Source organism: Pongo abelii, chromosome 11 (assembly GCF_028885655.2).
Source record: "Pongo abelii isolate AG06213 chromosome 11, NHGRI_mPonAbe1-v2.0_pri, whole genome shotgun sequence".
NCBI classification, from domain to species: domain Eukaryota; kingdom Metazoa; phylum Chordata; class Mammalia; order Primates; family Hominidae; genus Pongo; species Pongo abelii.
The window spans coordinates 37,802,169-37,823,366 of record NC_071996.2 but is presented as its reverse complement, the minus strand read 5'-3'; the positions used below and the strand labels follow the sequence as shown (position 1 = coordinate 37,823,366).

At 40.9% G+C, this 21,198-nt stretch overlaps 2 protein-coding genes across 34 annotated transcripts in view; one reads left to right on the top strand and one right to left on the bottom strand.

Moving 5' to 3' along the window:
* R3HDM1 (R3H domain containing 1) overlaps nt 1-15,558 on the bottom strand; it is a 188,065-nt gene extending 172,507 nt beyond the window's left edge. For 12 of the 25 annotated variants that reach the window (XM_054548547.1, XM_054548549.1, XM_063712428.1 and 9 more), the window contains exon 1: nt 15,232-15,558. The gene's annotated coding sequence lies outside the window, so the exon portion shown is untranslated. The remainder of the gene's footprint in view (nt 1-15,231) is intronic. The other 13 variants (XM_063712422.1, XM_063712423.1, XM_054548561.1 and 10 more) reach the window with 3 other exon arrangements.
* Nucleotides 15,559-15,621: 63 nt separating this feature from the next.
* Nucleotides 15,622-21,198, top strand: part of ZRANB3 (zinc finger RANBP2-type containing 3) — a 332,321-nt gene continuing 326,744 nt past the window's right edge. For 2 of the 9 annotated variants that reach the window (XM_054549309.2, XM_054549308.2), the window contains exon 1: nt 15,622-15,704. In XM_054549309.2, the coding sequence (XP_054405284.1) occupies nt 15,631-15,704 (74 nt within the window). In that variant the 5' untranslated portion in view covers nt 15,622-15,630. The other 7 variants (XM_024243805.3, XM_054549311.2, XM_054549318.1 and 4 more) reach the window with 6 other exon arrangements.

Below are 21,198 nucleotides of genomic sequence, written 5' to 3'. Positions count from 1 at the left end.
CAGGCGTGGTAGCACACGCCTGTAATCCTGGTTACTCAGGAGGCTGAGGCAGGAGAATGTCCTGAAACCGGGAGGTGGAGGTTGCAGTGAGCGAAGATAGTGACAACTGCACTCCAGCCTAACCATTTCTTTTCTGCGGTCAAACCATCCTGAGTAAGACAAAAACTAAAATCACAAAGATAACATCATGGTCTGGTTGCCTGGCTCTGTGATAACATCTCATGTGCTTTGGGTACTGGATCTAGCATCTTAGTCAGCAACAATATGTAATACAACCTGGTAAGCCTAAGAAGGGTGCCAAAACAGCCAAGGGAAATATAAAGGGGAGATAATTACTTACTGAGGACATTTATAGAATTACTCGTCCACCATTTCCCCTTTTTAGCACAACTGAGCCAGGCTGGAGGGTCTTAAGTGCAAACAAAGTCTCCCATCCCTATTCCCATCCCATCTATTCTATTCTCTTCAGGGTGGAGAGGAAGGGAAGGAAGAGGGCACAGGTGACATTGATACTGATGCAATTTTAGGATAACATCTCACTTGTGTCTGGGACCAGGTGGATTTCCTCTCCCCTGCCTATCCCCTTCCTCCCTATGGCCAAAAAAAGAACAAAAAAGAGAACAGAACAAAAATTTATCTGGTAATCTTCAGACCCTGAAACAAAGAAATACAATGTCGAGACAAACATTCTCTTAGGAATGTGCTCTTGTCACTAGAATAGTTCAAGCAAAGAATAAAAACATTATCTGCCCGATTTCAGATACCCACAGGCACTTGCTCGAAAGGCATGAGCCAGGCATCTCCTCTTCCCCTATTCTGATATCCCCTGGAAGAAGACAGACAAGGAAAAGCAGACAATTTTAGGAAAAGCTGCCCAGGTGATTGCCCCTGGATGTGTCCCACACCAGTGAGGTTGGATCGGATGACTTCTCACATTCTAATAGCTAAGATTTATCAGTCTGTCTAAACGCAGGTAATTTTGTTTAAGAAAAACTATGGCATTTTTTGTTTAAACACTAAGAAGACAGGAAATCCTTGATATATGGAGATTAAAGATTGGGGTTTAGACATCACAAGTGTCCCCCCAAATCTACATTTGGGATGAAGAGACTACTGTGGGAATGATTCACCTAACTAATGAATACACCTAGCTGACAGCCCAGAACCACATCTCCAGTATTCTTTCTGTACTTTTTATTTTAATTCCCAATTGTCTACAGGAAAACACTGCTGAACTTCAGTAAACAAGTGTACTTGCAACTTCATCCAAATGTGTACTTCTTTCATGGCCTTTGTACTTTCTGTTCCTTCCATCCAAAATATTCTTCCCTGATATATCTCATGGCTTTTTCCTTCATTTCATTCAAGTGTTTGCTTGAATGTCAAGAGATGTTGCTCTGACTACCCTGTATAAAACAGGCCCTCCACTCCATTCTATCATGTTCTAACCTCTCAACCTCCTTTTTTAAAATCATTGCAGTAGTTTCTATCTGACACTACATTATACATAAATATTTCATTCTTTGTCTCACTCACTAGAAAATAAAATCCATAAGGGCATGTACTCTCTGCTTTATATAGGCAGTACAGGGCACACAGTAAATTATCAACAAATATTTCACGAATGAATGCTGAGTGAATCCATAATGTCCTGGGTGGGCAACAATCCTATCACTTTAGTTTTGCAGGTACATTCAAAATTAAAATTACCATTGGAATAATACAGAGTTTTAACCACAGGAATTTATTTTTTAGAACTTTGTATATGATTTGGGCCAGTATTTATGGAATCATTAAGGAGGTGGGGTTATTTACATTTTATTAATTTCAACAGGGAAAATACATGCTAAAGCACTATGTTCTATTTTTTTTTTTTTTTAAGACAGTTTTACTCTATCACCCAGGCTGAAGTGCAGCGGCGTGATCTCAGCTCACTGCCATCTCTGTCTCTGGGGTTGAAACGAATCTCACGCCTTGGCCTCCCCAGTAGCTGGGACTAACAGGAGTGCACCACTATGCCCAGCTAATTTTTTAGTATTTTTAGTAGAGACGAGGGTTTTGCCAGGTTGCCCAAGCTGGTCTCGAGCTCCTGGCCTCAAGTATTCCGCCCGCCTCAGCCTCCCAAACTGCTGGGATTACAGGCGTGAGTGAGCCACCGTGCCTGGCCCTGTGCTATAATTTAATGGAGAATTTTTGCAGTTTCTTTCATTCTTCAACAGTTGATAGTGGGATTAGAGTGAGTGGCAAATGGTTTTAAAGGTGCTACTAATTTTATTCCTCCATTTCTGGAAATTTTTACCTTTTTTTGTTAGCCCTTCCCTTTCCTTTACTTGTTCAATATCATTTGTAGTAAAAAGTCCGGATAATAGGAAACTATATGAATACAGCTCAGCTCACTGTAAATACCACTACAAAAAACTAAAGTTTTCATGTTGAGACTACTAAGAGTTTGTCAAGTTGTGTTTGCCCCTACTCCAGTAAATCTAATAAATACAACTTTGATCAACACATTTTTTCTGGTGTCCTTTTTTGGGAATCAACAATTGACAGCTGAATGTCTATTTGATGTGTTTTTACTACATAAGTATATTTAAAATTCCAACTTCTCTCATTTCCCAACTATTTGTACCTTTCACTGGAAAAAAATTAGCTAATCCTATAGCGAGAGGTTGACAAGTATAAACGAATGAAAACAGCATAATTTCTTTAGCGGTTTCCACATACCAAAACGTTTACAGGCATTATCTTGTTTCCTCCTTACAAAATCCCTAAAAGGAGATGTCATTATCTTCATTTTATAAATGAAGAAACAGACTGAGAGGCTAAGTAACTTAACTTGTTCAGTTGTTAAGAGGCAGAGCTGTGAATTTCAATTAGGTCTCTGAGTTTCCAAACACATACTTGTTTCCTTTCAACACGTGGTTCTTTAAGTGTGGTCTGAGGACCACTGCAGGGTCACCAAGATCCTTTCAAAGGGTTCATGAGGTCCTCCCCTTTTTATCTTTGTATCTACGTTTGGCCAAAATTGTCTTCTTGTATTTCAACCCAAACCACGTATATCAGAGTGAATGCAAAAGCAGGTATGTGAACCCAGCCATCTTCTTCGGTTAAGCCAGACATTAAGGAAATTTGCAAAAATGTTAAAACAATGGGACTCTTCTTTTTTAAGTTATTTTGTATAAAATATGGTATTATGTAAACTTGCAATAAGTTTATCATTCTTATTAATCATTAAATATTTTTTAAAATTTCTCATTTAATATTTTTTAAATGGCAATACTATCCACATTGACTTACATATTTGACATAATCCCAATTAAAATCCAAGCTGGCTTCTTTGCAGAAACTGGCAACCTGACCCTAAACTATATAGAATAATAAACGGGATCTGGAATAGCCAAAGAAAGACAAAAAGAAAAAAAAAACTCGAAAAAGAAGAACAGAATTGGAGCTCTCATTTCAAAACCTGCTACAAAGGTACATAATCAAACAGTGTGGCACTGGCATAAAGACAGACATATAAATCAATGAAACCGAATTGAAAGTCCAGAAATAACCACATTTTTTGATCAATCGATTTTCAACCACAGTGCCAAGACAATTCAATGGGGGAAAGAACAGTCTTTTCAACTAATGGTGCAGAAAACTAGATATTCACGTATAAAAATAAATCTGAACCCCTATCTCACACCATAAACAAAAATTAATCATCCATTTTACATATTACAGAGACTGTATCCTCCCCAAGTTGGTGGTCTTTTACTTTTTATCTCCTCACATTCCATTCCCATTGCTTTAAAACATTCAGACCAGGCACAGTGGCTCACACCTGTAATCCCAGCACTTTGGGAGGCTTGAGGCAGGCAGATCACTTGAGATCAGGAGCTTCAGACCAGCCTAGCCAACATGGTGAAACCCCATCTCTACTAAAAATATAAATACTAGCAGCATGGTGACACACACTTGTAATCCCAGCTACTCCGGAGGCTGAGGCAGAAGAATTGCTTGAACCTGGGAGGTGGAGGTTGTGGTGAGCCAAGACTGCAGCACTGCACTCTAGCCTGGGCTACAGAGTGAGACTCCGTCTCATGGTCATATAGTAACCATAGCGTAACTTAAGCATTTACATTACCCTCTTCCCTCAAATTAGTTATCATCTGCCAGTTTGATGCTTGGTATGTCATTATAGGGGATGAAGTCTTTTATTTCATCTTACAGATAATATGCTTACAATATAAATATCTGGTTGAATAATGCCTCTTGACAAAACCATATTATAGCAACTGGACAATGAAAAATACAGATAACAGATTCTTTTTAGTTAAATGACGAGGAGTTAAAAAATGAAAGAACAGCAAGACCTAACAAAAGGAGAATGAGAAAAGAACTGACATTTAGAAAAAAACAAGGTATACAAAGTGAAAACAAAAACTGTAACTTGGATTTGTTTAGTGTTAAGAGGTATTTCTATTGTGCTCTATACATGTGAACATGGCTTAGTAAAAATAACACAATTGAACTATGTTAAATGTATGAATGGTATTTTGCAGAGGATATTCATTTAAAAATAGGTACTTTTCCCCCTTAGTGCTATACAGGAACACACAGGTTGTGTATACCTAATCTGAAAATGTGAAATCCAAAATGCTCCAAAATCCAACAGTTTTGAGCACCAACATAACAATACAAGTAGAAAATTCCACACCTGACCTTACGTGATGAGTTGCAGTCAAAACTTTGTTTTATGCAAACAATTATTTAAAATAGTGTATAAAATTCCCTTTAAGCTATGAGTATATGGTACACATGAAACAAATAAATTTCCTGTTTAAATTTGGGTCTCATCCCAAAGATATTTCAATATTCCAAAATCTCAAAAAATCCAATACACCTCTGGTCTCACACATTTTGGGTTAAAAATACTCAACCTGTATGCACTTCAGAGACATTGTTTTTCTTTCTTTTTTTAAACAAATTGAAGGTTTGTGGCAACTCTTGAGTCAAGCGTATCGATCAGTACCATTTTCCCAACATGTGCTCACTTCATGTCTCTGTGTAATAGTTTGGTAATTCTTGCAATATTTCAAACTCTTTCATTATTATGTCTGGTGATGGTGATCTGCAATCAGTGATCTTTACCACTGTAATTGTTTTAGGGGACCACAAATCACACCCATATAAGACAGTGAACTTAGTTGATAAATGCTGCAGGTGTTCTGATTGCGCCACCAACTGGCTGATACCCCATCTCTTCTCCCTCTCTTTGGTCCTCCCTATTCACTGAGACAAAACAGTATTGAAATTAGGTCAACTGGCTGGGCGCGGTGGCTCACGCCTGTAATCCCAGCACTTTGGGAGGCCGAGGCGGGCTGATCACGAGGTCAGGAGATCAAGACCATCCTGGCTAACACGGTGAAACCTCGTCTCTACTAAAAATAAAAAAAATTAGCCGGGCATGGTGGCGGGCACCTGTAGTCCCAGCTACTCAGGAGGCTGAGGCAGGAGAATGGTGTGAACCCAGGAGGCAGAGCTTGCAGTGAGCCGAGATTGCGCCACTGCACTCCAGCCTGGGCGAGAGTGAGACTCTGTCTCCAAAAAAAAAAAAAAAGAAGCTAATGCAGATACTTAACTTTAAGTTGAAGCCAGCGCTCACTTAACATTCTGAAAATCCTAGGGCCATTAAGAACTATGCTAAAAGTACTCTGCCTGTGCTCTATAAATGAAACAAAGCCTGGATGACAGCACATCTGTTTACAACAGAAATGCTATTTATGAATACTTAAAACCCTCTGTTGACACCTACTCCTCAGAAAAAAAAGACTCCTTTTAAAAAACTTACTGTTCGTTGATAATTTACCTTGTCACCCAAGAGCTCTGATGGAGATGTAAAAAGAATGAATGTTCTTTTGACTGCTAACACATGTATTTTTCAGCCCATGTATCAAGGATTAATTTCTATTTTTAAGTCTCATATTTATGAAATACATTTTGTAAGGCTACATGGCTGCCAAACATAGTAATTCCTCTGATGCAACTGGGTAAAGTAAGCTGAAAACCTTCTGGAAAGGATTCATCACGCTAGATGCCATTAACAACATTTTTGGGCATGGTGGCTCATGCCTGTAATCCCAACACTCTGGGAGGCTGAGGCAGAAGGATTGCTTGAGGCCAGGAGTTTGAGAACAGCCTGGGCTACGAGCAAGACCCTGTCCCTGCAAAAATAAATAAATAAATAAAAATAGACAGATGTGGTGGCATACACCAGCACTGAGGTGGAGAACTGCTTGAGCCCCAAAGTTCAAGGTTACAAGGAGCTATGACGGCAGCACTACAGTCCAACCTGGGCAACAGAGCAACACCTCCATCTCTTAAAAGAACATTTGTGATTCATGGGAGGAGGTCAAAATATCAACTTTAAAAAATTTTTATTTTTTGACCACCTACGCATCTGTGTAGTTACAAAATATCAACAAAAGTCTGGAAGAAATCGATTTCAACCTTTATGGATGACTTGGAGGGGTTCAAGACTACCCTAGATAAAGTAACTACAGATGTGGCGGAAATAGTAAGAGAACTAGAATCAGAAATGGGGCCTGAAGATGTGCTTGAATTGCTGCTCATGATATCATTATTTGTTCATGATTATGGATGAGCAAAGAATGTGGTTTCTTGAGATGGACTCTACTCCTGGTAAGTCTATTTCTGTTAGCATTGTTGAAATAGCAACAAAGGATTTAGAATATTATACAAACTTAGTTGTAAATTAGTAGGAAAATTGGAGAGGACTGACTACAATTTTGAAAGAAGTTCTACTGTGGGTAAAATGCTTTCAAACAGCAGCACATGCTATCGAGAAATCTTCCATGAAAGGAAGTGCCCATCAACGTGGACATTGTTTTCATTGTTGTCTTATTTTCAGATATTGCCACAGCCACTCCAACCTTCAGCAACCACCATCTTGATTGGTCAGCAGCCACCAACACTGAAGCAAGAATCTCCACCAGCAAAAAGATTACAACCTGCTGAAGGCTCAGATGATTAGAATTTTTTAGCAATATTTAAAAATTAAGTTATGTGCATTTTTTAGACATAATGCTCTTACTTTAAATAGACTACAGATTGTATAAAACTCTTTTTTTTTTTTAAATTGATAACGTCAGTAGTAAACCTAACTTTCAAATGCACCGGGATACCCAAAAATGTATATGACTCGCTTTTTCATGGTTGTCTGGAACTGAACTCGCAGTATCTCCTAGGTGTGCCTGCAATTCTTTTGGGATCCATTCTAGTTGCTGTATTAATACAATCATGCACTGCATAATGACATTTCAGTCAACAATGGACTGCATAAATGACAGTGGTCCCATAAGACTATGTTGGTGAAAAATTCCTAGCACCTAAGGATTATCACAGCCTTCATAACACAACACATTACTCATGTGTTTATGGTGATGCTGGTGTAAACCTACTGCACTGCTATATGCATATGACTATATGAAAGTATAGCACACACATATGTACAGCACGTAATACTTGATAATGGTAATAAATGACTATGATACTGATTTATGCATTTACTACACTTCTTATCATTATTTTAGAGTGTATTCCTTCTACTTATTTAAAAAAGAAAAAATCAGAAGTTAACTGTCAAACAGCTCAGGGAGGTCCTTGAAGAGGTATTCCAGAAAAATACATTAACATCAAGATGATAGATTCATGTGTGTAATTGTCTCTGAAGACCTTCCGGTGGGACAAGATACAAAGATGGAAGACAATGATACTGATGATCCTGACCCTGTGCAGGCCTAGGCTAATGCATGTGTTTACATCTTGGTTTTTAACAAAAAATTTTGAAGGAAAAACAACAACAAAAACTTTTAAGCCAGGCGAGGTGGCTCACGTCTGTAATCCAAGCACATTGGGAGGCTGAGGTGGGTGGATCACCTGAGGTCAGGAGTTCAAGACTAGCCTGGCCAACATGGTGAAACCCCGTCTCTACCAAAAATACAAAAATTAGCCGGGCATGGTGGTGGGCACCTGTAGACCCAGCTACTTGGGAGGCTGAGGCAGAAGAATCGCTTGAATCCAGGAGGTGGAGGTTGCAGTGAGCCAAGATCGTACCACTGCACTCCGGCCTGGGTGACGGCGACGAGAGCAAAACTCCGTCTCAAAAACAAACAAACTCCAAAAACTTTTAAAATAGAAAAATGCTTATAGGGCATGGATATAAAGAAAAAATATTTTTGTACAGCTATACTATGTCTATTTTAAGCTGTTACTAAAAAAGGGTCAAAACTTTAAAAATTTTTTTAAATTTATAAGTAAAAAGTTACTGCAAACAAGTTAATTTTTTCAGATAGAAAAATATTTTATAAATTTAGTGGAACCCAAGTATACAGCATTTATAAAGTTTACAATGGTGTACAATTATGTCTGAGGCCTTTGCATTCACTCACTAGCTCACCTACCATAACTTCCAGTGCTGCAAGCCACATTCATGGTAAGTGCCTTAGGTATACCATTTAAAAATATTTTACACCTTATTTTTACCATACCTTGTCTTTATTTACATATACAGATACTTAACCATGGTGTTAGAATTGTCTACAGTATTTAGTATAGTAGCATACTGTATAGGTTTGTAGCCCAGGAGCAACAGGCCATACATATCATATAACTTAGATATCCATAAGGCTATATACAATGTAGGTTTGTGTAAGCACACTCCATGATGTTGGCACAACAAAACTTTTTTTTTTTTTTAACAAAACTCTTTAATGACACATTTCTCAGAAGTTATCCCTAATGTTAAACAAGGTGTGACTGCAGTTTGTTCCTTTTTAAAGGCAGTATAGTATTCCATGGTATGGATGTATCACAGTTCAAGAATTCACGCAGCGAAGGACATTTGGGTTGTTCCCAGTAAAAAACAAACAGATACACAGTAGTTCTGTATGAAGGAAGCTTCTTTCCCAAGAGCATTTTTAAAATGAGAGCCCACCGGGCGCGGTGGCTCATGCCTGTAATCCTAGCTACTAGGTAGGCTAAGGCAGGAGAATCGCTTGAGCTCAGAAGGCAGAGGTTGCAGTGAGCCGAGACTGCGCCACTGCACTCCAGCCTGGGCGACAGAGTGAGACTCTGTCAAAATAACATAACATAACACAACATAACATAACATAACATAACATAACATAACATAACATAACATAACATAACATAACAACATAACATAACATAACATAACATAACATAACATAACATAACATAAGGGCTCACTAAAATGAAGGCCTAGGCTGGGCATGGTGGCTCACGCCTGTAATCCCAGCACTTTGGGAGGCTGAGGTGGGCGGATCACTTGAGGTCAGGAGTTCAAGACCACCCTGGCCAATACGGCAAAATCCTGTCTCTACTAAAAATACAAAAATTAGCTGGCATGATGGCTCGTGCCGATAGTTCCAGCTACTTGGGGGGGGGGGGGCTGAGGAAGGAGAATTGCTTGAAACTGGGAGGTGGAAGTTGCAGTGGGCCGAGATTGTGCCACTGCACTCCAGCCTGGTGACAGAGCAAGACTCTGTCACAAAAAAAAAAGAAAGAAAGAAAGACTAATGCTCACTGTAGCTATTGTTTTGTATACATGTTGCATACATGTACAAAGAATTTTGATTTCACAACAATAAGACTTTTTTTTTTTTTTTTTTTTTTTTTTTTAATTCCAGAGCTGCTCTCCCTACTGAGGGGCAAGGTAACAAAGTAAATACACAGTTAAGCTACCTCATACTGTAAGGTGATATTTTACTCTAGTTATGGAACTTCTTTCTTTCTCTCCTAAGAGCAGCAGTCCCCAACCTTTTTGGCACCAGGGACCTGTTTGGTGGAAAATAATTTTTCCCCAGATGGTGCAGGCGGTAAGGAGGATGGTTATGGGATGAAACTGTTCTATGTCAGATCATCAGGCATTAGATTCTCATAAGAAGCACACAACCCAGATCCCTTGCATGCACAGTTCACAGTAAGGTTTGCAATCCTATGAGAATCTAACGCCACCGCTGATCTGACAGGAGGCAGAGCTCAGGTGGTGATGTTCACCGGTCCACTGCACACCTCCTGCTGTGTGGCCCAGTTCCTAAGGGTTGGGGACCCCTGCCTTATAGGACAGGTTAGCAAAGTTAATTGTACAACTAACCCACAAAAGTAATTTATATTTGTCTTTCATCAAAGTAATGTTGTGACAAGTCAAATTCACTATTTTAAATGCTTAGATCAGACAATATCAAGTTATTCCCTCTCGAGAATGGTCAAGAATAAAAACAAATGTAGTTTATTTTCTCTACCTAATTTCTTTTGCAGATGAAGTCGTTATAGGGAGTTGTAGATAAAAACTTTAGTAAAGCAAACATCATTTAAACATGCTGTGCAATCTACTATTTATGAAATAGGCTGGGTGCAGTGGCTTATGCCTGTAATTCCAGCACTTTGGCAGGCCAAGGCAGTAGGACTGCTTGAGCCCAGGAGGTGGGAGACCAGCCTGGGTAACACAGTAAGAACCTGTCTCTACTAAATTAAAAAATTAGCCATGTGCCTGTAGTCCTAGTGACAAGCTTGTAGTCCTAGTTACTTGGGAGCATAAGATGGGAGGCTCCCTTGAGCCTCAGAGTTCAACGCTGTGGTGAGCTATGATCCTGTCGCTGCACTCCAGTCTGGGTGACAGGGTGAAACCTGTCTGTTAAAAAAAAAAAAAATGAAATAAGGGGGCTCAAAAACCTTACAACTTGCCTAAAGAAGTGAGCTGACAGGTAGAAATTTGGAAAAAACTCACAAATATAAAATTCACAAGGCAAAGAGGGAAAAAAGATCATAAACTATAGGGCTTTCAAAATTCTCAGAAAAACAAATTTAAGTTAATAGGTGTGTATGGAGACTAAGAATGGGTAAGATGAGGGAAAATATTAAAGATAAAATCTAGATATAAAAAAACCAAATTGCTGGAAAATAAGGTACAAAACTAGTTTTGGGCCAGGATTTAGTTTCATCTCTATTTCATCCCTCAGCCAATAACTAATTGAATTAAATTCTGGAAATGATATACATTCATGTTGATGCTAATGTCTCATTAGGTACAAGCAAAGGTGTTTAATTATATAACTTCCTTATTTGAGAAGCAAAGTTAACCTGACAAAATTTTATTTAATTATATGATTTAATTCTTTGCACATGTCCGTATTATTAAACATTATGGGAAGTCTCAGGGATTAAGTGGAAGATGATTTAATTTTTTTTAAAGTTTACAATTATACTGGGAAAAAACTGAATTCCTTCTCTTCACAACAGCCATCTCATATTTATTTATTTATTTATTTATTTATAGGACAAAGTCTTGCTCTGTCGCCAGGCTGGAGTGCAGTGGTGCAATCTCAGCTCACCGCAACCTCCGCCTCCCGCGTTCAAGTGATTGTCCTGCCCCAGCCTCCTGAGTAGCTGGGACTACAGGCACCTGCCAAGAAGCCCTACTAATTTTTGTATTTTTAGTAGAGATAGGGTTTCACCATACTGGCCAGGCTGGTCTCGAACTGCTGACCTTGTGATCCGCCTGCCTCGGCCTCCGAAAGTGCTGGGATTACAGGCGTGAGCCACCTCACCTGGCCCTTCATTTTAGTTATCTTAAGTTATAAGAAATAAATTATTATCCCTATATGCAAATGTGGTTATAAAGACAGAGTATTGATTCTGTGGTTTGGTGCTGCAATAGCTATTTGAAAATTACATTACCATTTGTTACCACACCTCCTTGACACACTAATTCCCCAACTTATTTACAATAGAATATAGAAAGTCAATAGTGAAATTTTCTAATTCAAATAGCAATAGTATTTTACAAACCTATCAAGCCTTGTTTATCACTGTAATATTTTCAAGAATGGGAAAAACAAAACTGCTACCAATTTTCAATACTTTATTTCTGAGAAATTAAAACTTAATACTAACTCAAATGGATGTAATTAGGTATACTAAAGTAGCAGTTCAAAAAAGAAGAAAAAAAGCCTATTACTTGCAAGGCACGGCAATGCACATCTTCTGCATAATATCTGACAAAGCTTATTTCAAGTTTATATAATTTTCTATTGCTACTGTCATGTAAGACCTCCTTGGAGAAGCACCCATTTGTACAAGGTCCAATGACTTGGGAGGCCCACCATATATACCTCAGCTAGTTATTTTGCATAAGGTGCAGCTTGTCTTGAACCCTGACTGGACATTCCTGTCAGAAAGACTTCACAATATAACTGTCTTCATGCTAACCTTAAATTTGTTTAACTATACAAATTCCAAGAACACTATTATGTGTGAAGACTCAGTAAATTTTCAGAAATGTCTCTGAAGAGAAAGGAATAGCATCTCTCACAAGTGTTTCACAGAAAAGAAACACTCAAGTGTTGATAAATAAGGAGAATTGAAAAGAACAGCAACAAAACTGTAGTCACATATGGTCATAACAATTTCAAATGATTTGCTTAATCTTAACTCTGTATTAAACAGTTCAAATGTCATCTGGCAGCACAATGAATATGGATAGCAAGTATATAAACTAGAGCTTGAAACATGTAACAGCTAAATAAAATTTAAAAGATATTACAATAGTTAACCACTACATGGAGTACACTAATTTTTATTCCCAATAATCCATTTGAAATGTATTCCACAGACACTTGCATTTTAATTCAAAGTCAAAAAAACCTCCATAAGCTAATCAAAAATAGCCGCAAACTGTGCTTAAGTCACTATATAAATTAATACACCCATGGTACTCTTCAGTAACAGAACGTGTTCTAAGGCTGCAACAACACCCTCAGCATATGAACAACAAACCCATTCTCTAAATATGCATGAAAATAACAACAGTTAATATTTAATTGCACAAACTGTGTCAGGCACAATGCTAGGGGATTTACATACTTCATCTCTAATTTTCTGTTTTCTTTATTTTTAAGATGGAGTTTCGCTCTTGTTGCCCAGCCTGGAGTTCAATGGCCTGATCTCGGCTCACGGCTGCCTGCCAGGTTCAAGCGATTCTCCTGTCTCAGCCTCCCGAGTAGCTGAGATTACAGGTGCCCGCCACCACTCGCGACTAATTTTTTGTATTTTCAGTAGAGACGGGGTTTCTCCATGTTGGTCAGGCTGGTCTCCAACTCCCGACCTCAGGTGATCCGCCCGCCTCAGCCTCCCAAAATGCTGGGATTACAGGTGAGCCACCGCGCCCGGCCGTTATTATACATTTATCTCTAATTTTCATAACTCCCTAAGTTAAGCATTATCATCCTCATTTTACAGACGAGGAAACCGAACTGAGGTTCATGGAGGGATCCAACAGCCAGGAAGAAAATGTAGAAGACTCCTAAATTTTCAACAGCCCTTTCTCTATATAAATCACCCAAGATCTGAAAGTATCGGTTGCATAATTTATCAATTAACTCTTAAGTTTTGGAAAATACTATGCTGGCAGCTGGCAATATATGTTACAGTAACTTTGTGGGGATCTCAGGGGACTTGCCTTCCAAGGCTATGTATTTATTTCTTTATTTTTTTGAGACGATGTTCTGCTATATTGCCTAGGCTGGCCTTGAACTCCTGGGCTCAAGTGATCCTCTCACCTCACACTCCTGAGTAGCAGGGACTACAGGTGACTACTACATGGCTGGCAATTTTCATTTTTTTAATAGATACCCAAATTTCCTCCAGGACCTGAATGTATCTATGTCAGTTCTGTATCTAGGTGTACTAGTTATGGAATATAGAAGATCATTAAGCCATCATAGTCTTCTCAGACCCTGAAGAAATGAACAAAACTCAGATATTTCTTCAGAACCCAAGTTTATTCTGCTAACAAGTAAACCTCAGAAACGGGCCTAGAATTTTATCTCTGATCACAGTTATGTCTACTACAGACTATAGAATCCATGATTTAAAGACATATTCTTCCAGGCATAAAAGCAGAGTGGTATTTGAAAAGACGAGCACTCCATCAAAATGTGATGAAGAAATCATTACAGAATGCCCTAAAAATAGCCAAATATGCCAAATTTTTAGAAATTGAGACGTGTCCAATTATTCCTGTCAGACTGGTATCCTATTACTTAGAAGATCTTGTTTCACATATTATAAATGGGTACACTTTCAGTTTGACTTTAACCATCTTTTCATTTAAAAGTTTTTGTCATCAATGACATTTAAGCTGAAAAGGGGTTCTTACAGTTACAATTAGGTAAACTATAACTATGAATATATATATATACATATATTTAGAAAATTTTATTAGAAAAACCATTTGCTGTTCACTAATCCTAATTTGGAAAGCACCTCTTCACCTTTTACTTAGTTAACTTACTATCCCAGGACAATTACACACGGAGCATGATAGTGCCAATAATTTAAGTTTCTTTATGAAAAGAAGCTCAACAGAGTCACCCTTTGCACCTAGTCACAACAACAAAAGAAAACAAAACACCAAAAAACTTCAAGGCACACAAAGATTTGTTGGCAGCCTAAGGCTCAGGCATCAAAACGTGTGTAAATCTGATCCCGGGGGACCGTGGCACTGACAGTCATTCAACTTTCTTTTTAATATTTCCATTGTGCTTTTTCTGGTACCACAGGGAAAATGTACCTACATTTTACCAACCAGGCGAAGCTGAAAATTCTCTTGGTGCAAGGCCAAGGGATGCGCCCGTGGGGCGGCCGGGGGAGCCCGGGGCACCGGCGCCAGCCACCCGAGAGAGCAGTACCACGCTCCTGGCAGGCCTGCTGTGGCTGGCTCCCGAGTCCCTGGGGCTGCAAGAGCAGCCGCGGAGGCAGCAGCAGCAGCCATGGCAGGGACTCGGGAACCTTTCCCCTGCCTCCTCCGCTAGGCCTCGAGGGGTTTGCTTTTCACATGGCCCCCGGGTGGGGGCGGTGGGCACAAGGTAGTGGCTGCAGCTGCAGCCGCAGCCGCAGCCGCGGGCCAGGCGAGCCTGGCTCACTCGGAACCCGACCTAACGGCGGGCTGGCAGCAGCGGGACCTCAGAAGGCCCTGGCTGAAGCGCCGACGACCCGACGAGCAAGGCCACCTTTTCACACACCACATCTCTCCCCTGCCTGCCTCCTTCTCCGTTAGCGCTACCGGTTGGCGGGCGGGGGAGGGGAGCGAGGCGCGTTATTCCCGGGGAGCTGGACGGGGGAAGGGAGGGCATCTCTTACCCGCGTTACTGAGGAGGAGGAGGCGGTTGGAGCGCGGCGCGGCGGGGCGACGGCGGGGCTGGGTGGGTGCAAGTAAGAGTCTTACGAAAGGGAATTAACCCCATCACCAGCCCGGACACCGGCTCCAGCGGCAGCCGCGGCTGGCAGAATCCCGCCCCTTCCCACCACGCACTAGCCCCGCCTCTTCGTTCTCTTTGAGCGGCAGCCGACTATTCATAGGTTGTACGTCCCCGGAGTGACATGAGTTTTGCCCAATAAAGCTTGAAAAAATTGTCTTCTCTCCACCCCTTTACCTCCTCCCAGGCCGCGGAGAGCCGTGCCAAATCTTCCTCCAACCTCAAGAGAAAAAGAACCAATCCGTGGTAAGTAACCGCCCTTGAAGGACGCAAAAGCCAACCAATGGTAAAACTAGGAGGACAGCCATTTTGCCCACTTGTAAAAGAGCTACCTTTTCCCACGAGTTGGAGCCTGAGGTGAGGGAGTTTCGTGAGTTTTTACTGACTCGAGGTATTTAAAAGACAACCATATCTCCTCAGGGGGTATTTATAGTGCTTTTTAGGGATAAAGGAAAATTATCCTCCATGTGGGGCGAAGTGAGGCATGCTGCTTAAGGGCTTGGCTCCTCCTCTTAGCGCTAACGGGTTCTGAAACGAACACCTGGTTTCTCCAGCTTCAGTGGCGGAGGGCGGGGAGATTGCTCTTTTCGGCCTGGAGCGGACTACAATTCCCAATAAGCTTTTCCCCTACTTAAAACCTCTCCTCCGTTCACTTGTCGCGGTGCTTGGCTGGAATTGTAGTTCCTGAGAGGTACCCATGCCGCCGCTTCAGCCAATGAAAAGGGACAGAGTTTTGAATGACTTGGAATTAGGGCGGAGAACGAGTTGTCGCGAAGCTGTACAGAGCCCTTTTCGCAACCCTAACGGGAGAGATGATGGAAGAAGGGTAGCCAGAAGAGTTTCTTCAAAATACCATAGGGGTTTTAAATTATTAGTACGTATTTAAACTCATCTACTTTCACGTTGTCCCGTTCAACGTCACTTCCGCTTAGGGGCGGACACGTCCCAAACCTGTGGCGGGAGTTGGAGATTCTGCGGCGAATACGCCAGGTGTGACTGTCTGGAAGTGGCGTGGCTGGCAAGTCGCTAGTTTCTTGCATGGGAGATAAAAAGTTGAACGGAATTTAATGGCATTTTAAGAAAGAGTGGGTGACATGGGATGGGGGTAATTTCCAGGGCCCTCATACTTTCTCCACCCCGGCCTTCAATCGCGGGCGTCTCGGCCTGCTCACTATTAGATTGCACGGCTAAATTTGTAGAAAGTACCTCTAATGCCTTTAGTCTTCGCGTGGTCAGTTTGAACTGTAAAGACAGGCCTCCGAAGTTCTGAACTACATTTACAGACATACTTTTTTTTTCTTTGAGACGGAGTCTTGCTCTGTCGCCAGGCTGGAGTGCAGTGGTGGGATCTCGGCTCACTGCAACCCCCGCCTCCCGAATTCACGCCATTCTCCTGTCTCAGCCTCCGGAGTAGCTAGGATTACAGGCGCGCGCCACTCTGCCCAGCTAATTTTTTGTGTTTTTAGTAGAGATGGGGTTTCACCATGTTGGCCAGGATGGTCTCGATCTCCTGACCTCGTGATCCGCCCACCTTGGCCTCCCAAAGTGCTGGGATTACAGGCGTGAGCCACCGCGCCCGGCCACAAACACACTTATAAAGTCAGCTTTGAAGGAAAAAAGTCACAGAAAAGGGCTTTTCTGTTTGAAGGATTGATAATCAAGAGTGGCCCCATCACCATTCTTTGAGTAACGACCATTTATTAAACGAGTGGCAGACAGGCGCGGTGGCTCAGACCTGTAATTCTAGCACTTTGGGAGGCCGAGGCGGGAGGATTACTTGAGGTCAGGAGTTCGAGACCAGCCTGGGCAACATGGTGAAATCTTGTGTCTACTAAAAACTCACACACAGACATTAGCCGGACGTGGTGGCAGAGATCTGTAGGATCTGTAGTCCCAGCTACACGGGAGGCTGAGGCAGGAGAATCGCTTGAACTTGGGAAGTGGTTACAGTGACCCGAGATCGCGCCACTGCACTCCAGCCTTGGGTGACAGAGCGAGACTCCGTCTCAAAACAAAAAAAAACAAAAAACGTGTGACTACAGGGTGCCAACTATAATACACCAATGAATAAAGGCATCACTAAAAAGATGCCTTTATTCATCGGCCACATGGAGCCCACAGCCTAATAATCTTAGCACCTCAGGCCCTGGTTTATGCCTTCTTCAGTGTTCAAGGGCGACTGCATGTATGCTTTTGGACATTCCATTTAAGGTACCCAGGAAAACTGATTGAATAAAGGAGATACAAGTTACAGAAAAGGCTTTTTCCCTCCCTATGCATGTGCCCTTTATTCTTAAACTCTTTGCTTTATTATTTTGACTGAGACTTTCTCAGATAAATTCTAATTCAGTTTACTCCATGATTTTACTGAGATTTTCTCTTATAAATCCTCTTGTATTTATGGTATGAGCGCTTACACTGTATTGGGTACTATACCAGACTTTGTGGGTAGAGCAGTGCCTAAAAAGACAGGCTCCTTGTCCAAAAGTTGTGAGGAAGAGAGAGGCTAAACAAAATTGTAATGTCACTTACTCTTTTAATCTCTAAGTCAAGTCTTCTTTAGTCACATTTTGTATGTTTATTTGGTCCCTTCTTTACATTCTACCTTTGGATTAAAATAAGCACGTTTTCCTCTGCATTGTTTTTACTAAAGCACTAATAGATCTGTGTCCAATACTCATGAGTAATGTTTGTATACAAAGTAGATGGTAAATTTTATGGTGTAATCCTGCTAGATGTAGGAATGTAACCATACCTTGCAGCAAGACATTTTTGTAGAACTACCAGGCAAAGTGTTGTCTCCTACTTTTTAATGCAATTAGGATATTCAGTGATAATTTAGCAATGCAGTCTACTGTAGATGCTTAGGTTTTTTTTTTATTTGTTTGTGTTAGGAGTTCTTCCAGTGTAAATCGAGTCACTAAATAGTAATGATGGCCATCATTTTATTGAGTTTCATCTGAGCCAGAAATGATGTTATGTGTGATAAGTACATTTTCCTTGTGACAAACTGTAAGTCTTCTTGACATTTTTATATTTGAAGAAAATGAGGCTCAATGAAGGTAAATAAGACTTGTAGAGGTCTGACCTGGTGGCTCACACCTGTAATCCCAGCACTTTGAGATGTCAAGGCAAGAGAATCATTTGAGTCTAGCAGTTCTAGACCAGCCTGGGCAACATAGGAAATTTCAGTCTCTACAAAAAATAAAAAAATTAGCTGGGCGTAGTGGTGCACAATTGTGGTCCAGCTACACAGGAGGCTGAGGTGAGGGAATCGCTGGGGCCCAGGAGGTCAAAGCTGCAATGAGCTGTGATTGAGCCACTGCACTCCAGCCTGGGGCAACACAGGAGACTCTGTCTCAAACAAACAAACCAAAAAAAAAAAAAAAAAAGGAGCTTTAAGGTCTGAGGCCCCTGTTAAATAAATTTGAGTTGAGATTCATATCCAGGCCTGTCTGATTCCTGAACTCTTAACCACTGTTCATCTTGCCTCTCAAATTTTTATTAATCCTTCAACATGTGCCAGACACATAGTGATGAGGGAAACAAAATTCCGTTCCAGGATTCTGGAGCCAATGGTGGCAGTCACTTCCTCTTTTAAGCCATCTTTTGCCATGTACATAATACTTAGTCCACACAGGAAAATGTAAAAAGAAAGTAAAGGTCATCTGCAATTCTGTTACCAAGAGATGCCACTGTTTATACATATCTCTGTCTTTAGTTACAGGTATGGACACATGTTTTAATGATATAATGCTTTGCTTTTTTTAAATTGAAAAAACTTGCAACAATGGGCTATGGGTGTGGCTGAATAGATACCAGTATTATCATTTTTGATGGCTACTTTATTGTATAGCTCTAGCATAACCAGTTCCCTGCTGATGAATATTTACATTGTTTTCAGTTAATAATTTATTTTTTATTGTGTTAAAAACACATAGCACAATTTATCATCTTAACCATCTTTTTTTTCTTTTTTTATTTTGAGACAGAGTCTTGCTCTGTCTTCCAGGCTGGAGTAAGGTGGCTCACTGCAACCTCTGCCAGCTGGGTTCAAGTGATTCTCCTGTCTCAGCCTCCTGAGTAGCTGGGATTACAGGCGTGCACCACCATGCCTGGCTAACTTTTGTATTTTTAATAGAGACGGGGTTTCACCATGTTGCCCAGGCTGGTCTCGAACTCCTGACCTCAAGTGATCTGCCCACCTCGGCCTCCCAAAGTGCTGGGATTACAGGTGTGAGCCACCGTGCCTGGTCATCTTAACCATTTTTAAATGTATAGTGTGATCCTGAGTCTTCTCTGAGGCCCCATGTGTGGGTGCCAGATGGTTGTTGACAAAAAGAGTCAAACTGTAAAATATGAGGAGATTTATGCTGAGCCAAATATGAGTGACCATGGCCCATGACACAGCCCTCGGGAGGTCCTGAGAACATGTGCCCAAGGTGGTTGGGGTACAGCTTGGTTTTATGTATTTTAGGAAGGCATGAGACATCAATCAAATACATTTAAGAAATGTGTTGGTTTGGTTTAGAAAGGCGGGACAACTCAAAGTGGGGACTTCCAGGCTATAGGTAAATTTAAACATTTTCTGGTTGACAATTGGCTGAGGTTGTCTGAAGACCTGGGATTGACAGAAAGGAATGCTCAGGTTAAAGATAAAGGATTGTGGAGACCAAGTTTTATTGTGCAGAGGAAGCTCTTAGCAGACTTCAGAGACAGCAGCTTGTAAATTGTTTTTTATCGGACTTAAAAGGGTGTCTGGCTCTTAGTTGATTATCTGCTGGATTTGGGAAGGAAGGTGGGAAACCAAGGGGGAAGGGGATTCACTATAGAATATGGATTTTTCCCACAAGAGACTTTGCAGGAGAATTTTAAGGTATGGCAAGGAAATATATTTTGGGGTTAAATATTTCTTCCTTGTCTCATAATGTTATGCCACAGTCAGATTGAAAAGTAAATCACAATATATAGTGTCAAATAAAGCCCACCTGATGAGAATTTATGGTTTGTAGGACATGACTCCCTAGACCCCTTAGGTAGGAATTTGGGTAAGATAAAAAAATCAGGTTGGGCTCATTGGCTCATGCCTGTAATCCCAACACTTTGGGAGGCCAAGGCAGGCAGATTACTTGAGGTCAGGAGTTCAAGACCAGCCTGGCCAACATGGTGAAACCCTGTCTCTACTCAAAATACAAAAATTAGCTGAGTGTGGTGGCGGGCGCCTGTAATCCCAGCTACTCGGGAGGCTGAGGCAGGAGAATGGCTTGAACCTGGGAGGTGGAAGTTGTGGTGAGCCGAGATAGTGCCATTGTACTCCAGCCTGGGCGACAGAGTGAGACTCCATCTCAAAGAAAAAAAATCAGAGCTTAGTCCTCAAGTACAATTAAATGTACCTTATGCAATAGCTATCTAGAACTTTTTCATCTTGCAAATGTGAAATTCTATACTTATCAAACAACAACTGCATCTCCCCTGTATCCTTTGGACCACAGCCACCATTCTACTTTCTGTTTCTGAATTTGACTACATACTTTAGATACCTCATGTAAGTGGAATCATGTAGTACACTATTTCACTTTTTGTGGCTAATTTATTTCACTTTCCATAATGTCTTCAAGGTTCATCTGTGCAGAGCATGATAGGATTTCCTTTTTTTTTTTTTTTTTTTTTTTTTTTTTGAGACAAGAGTTTTGCTCTTGTTGCCCAGGCCAGAGTGCAATGGTGTGATCTCAGCCCACTGAAACCTCCTCCTCCCGGGTTCAAGCGATTCTCCTATCTCACCGTCTCGAGTAGCTGGGATTACAGGCACGCACCACCATGACCGGCTAATTTTTTTATTTTTAGTAGAGAC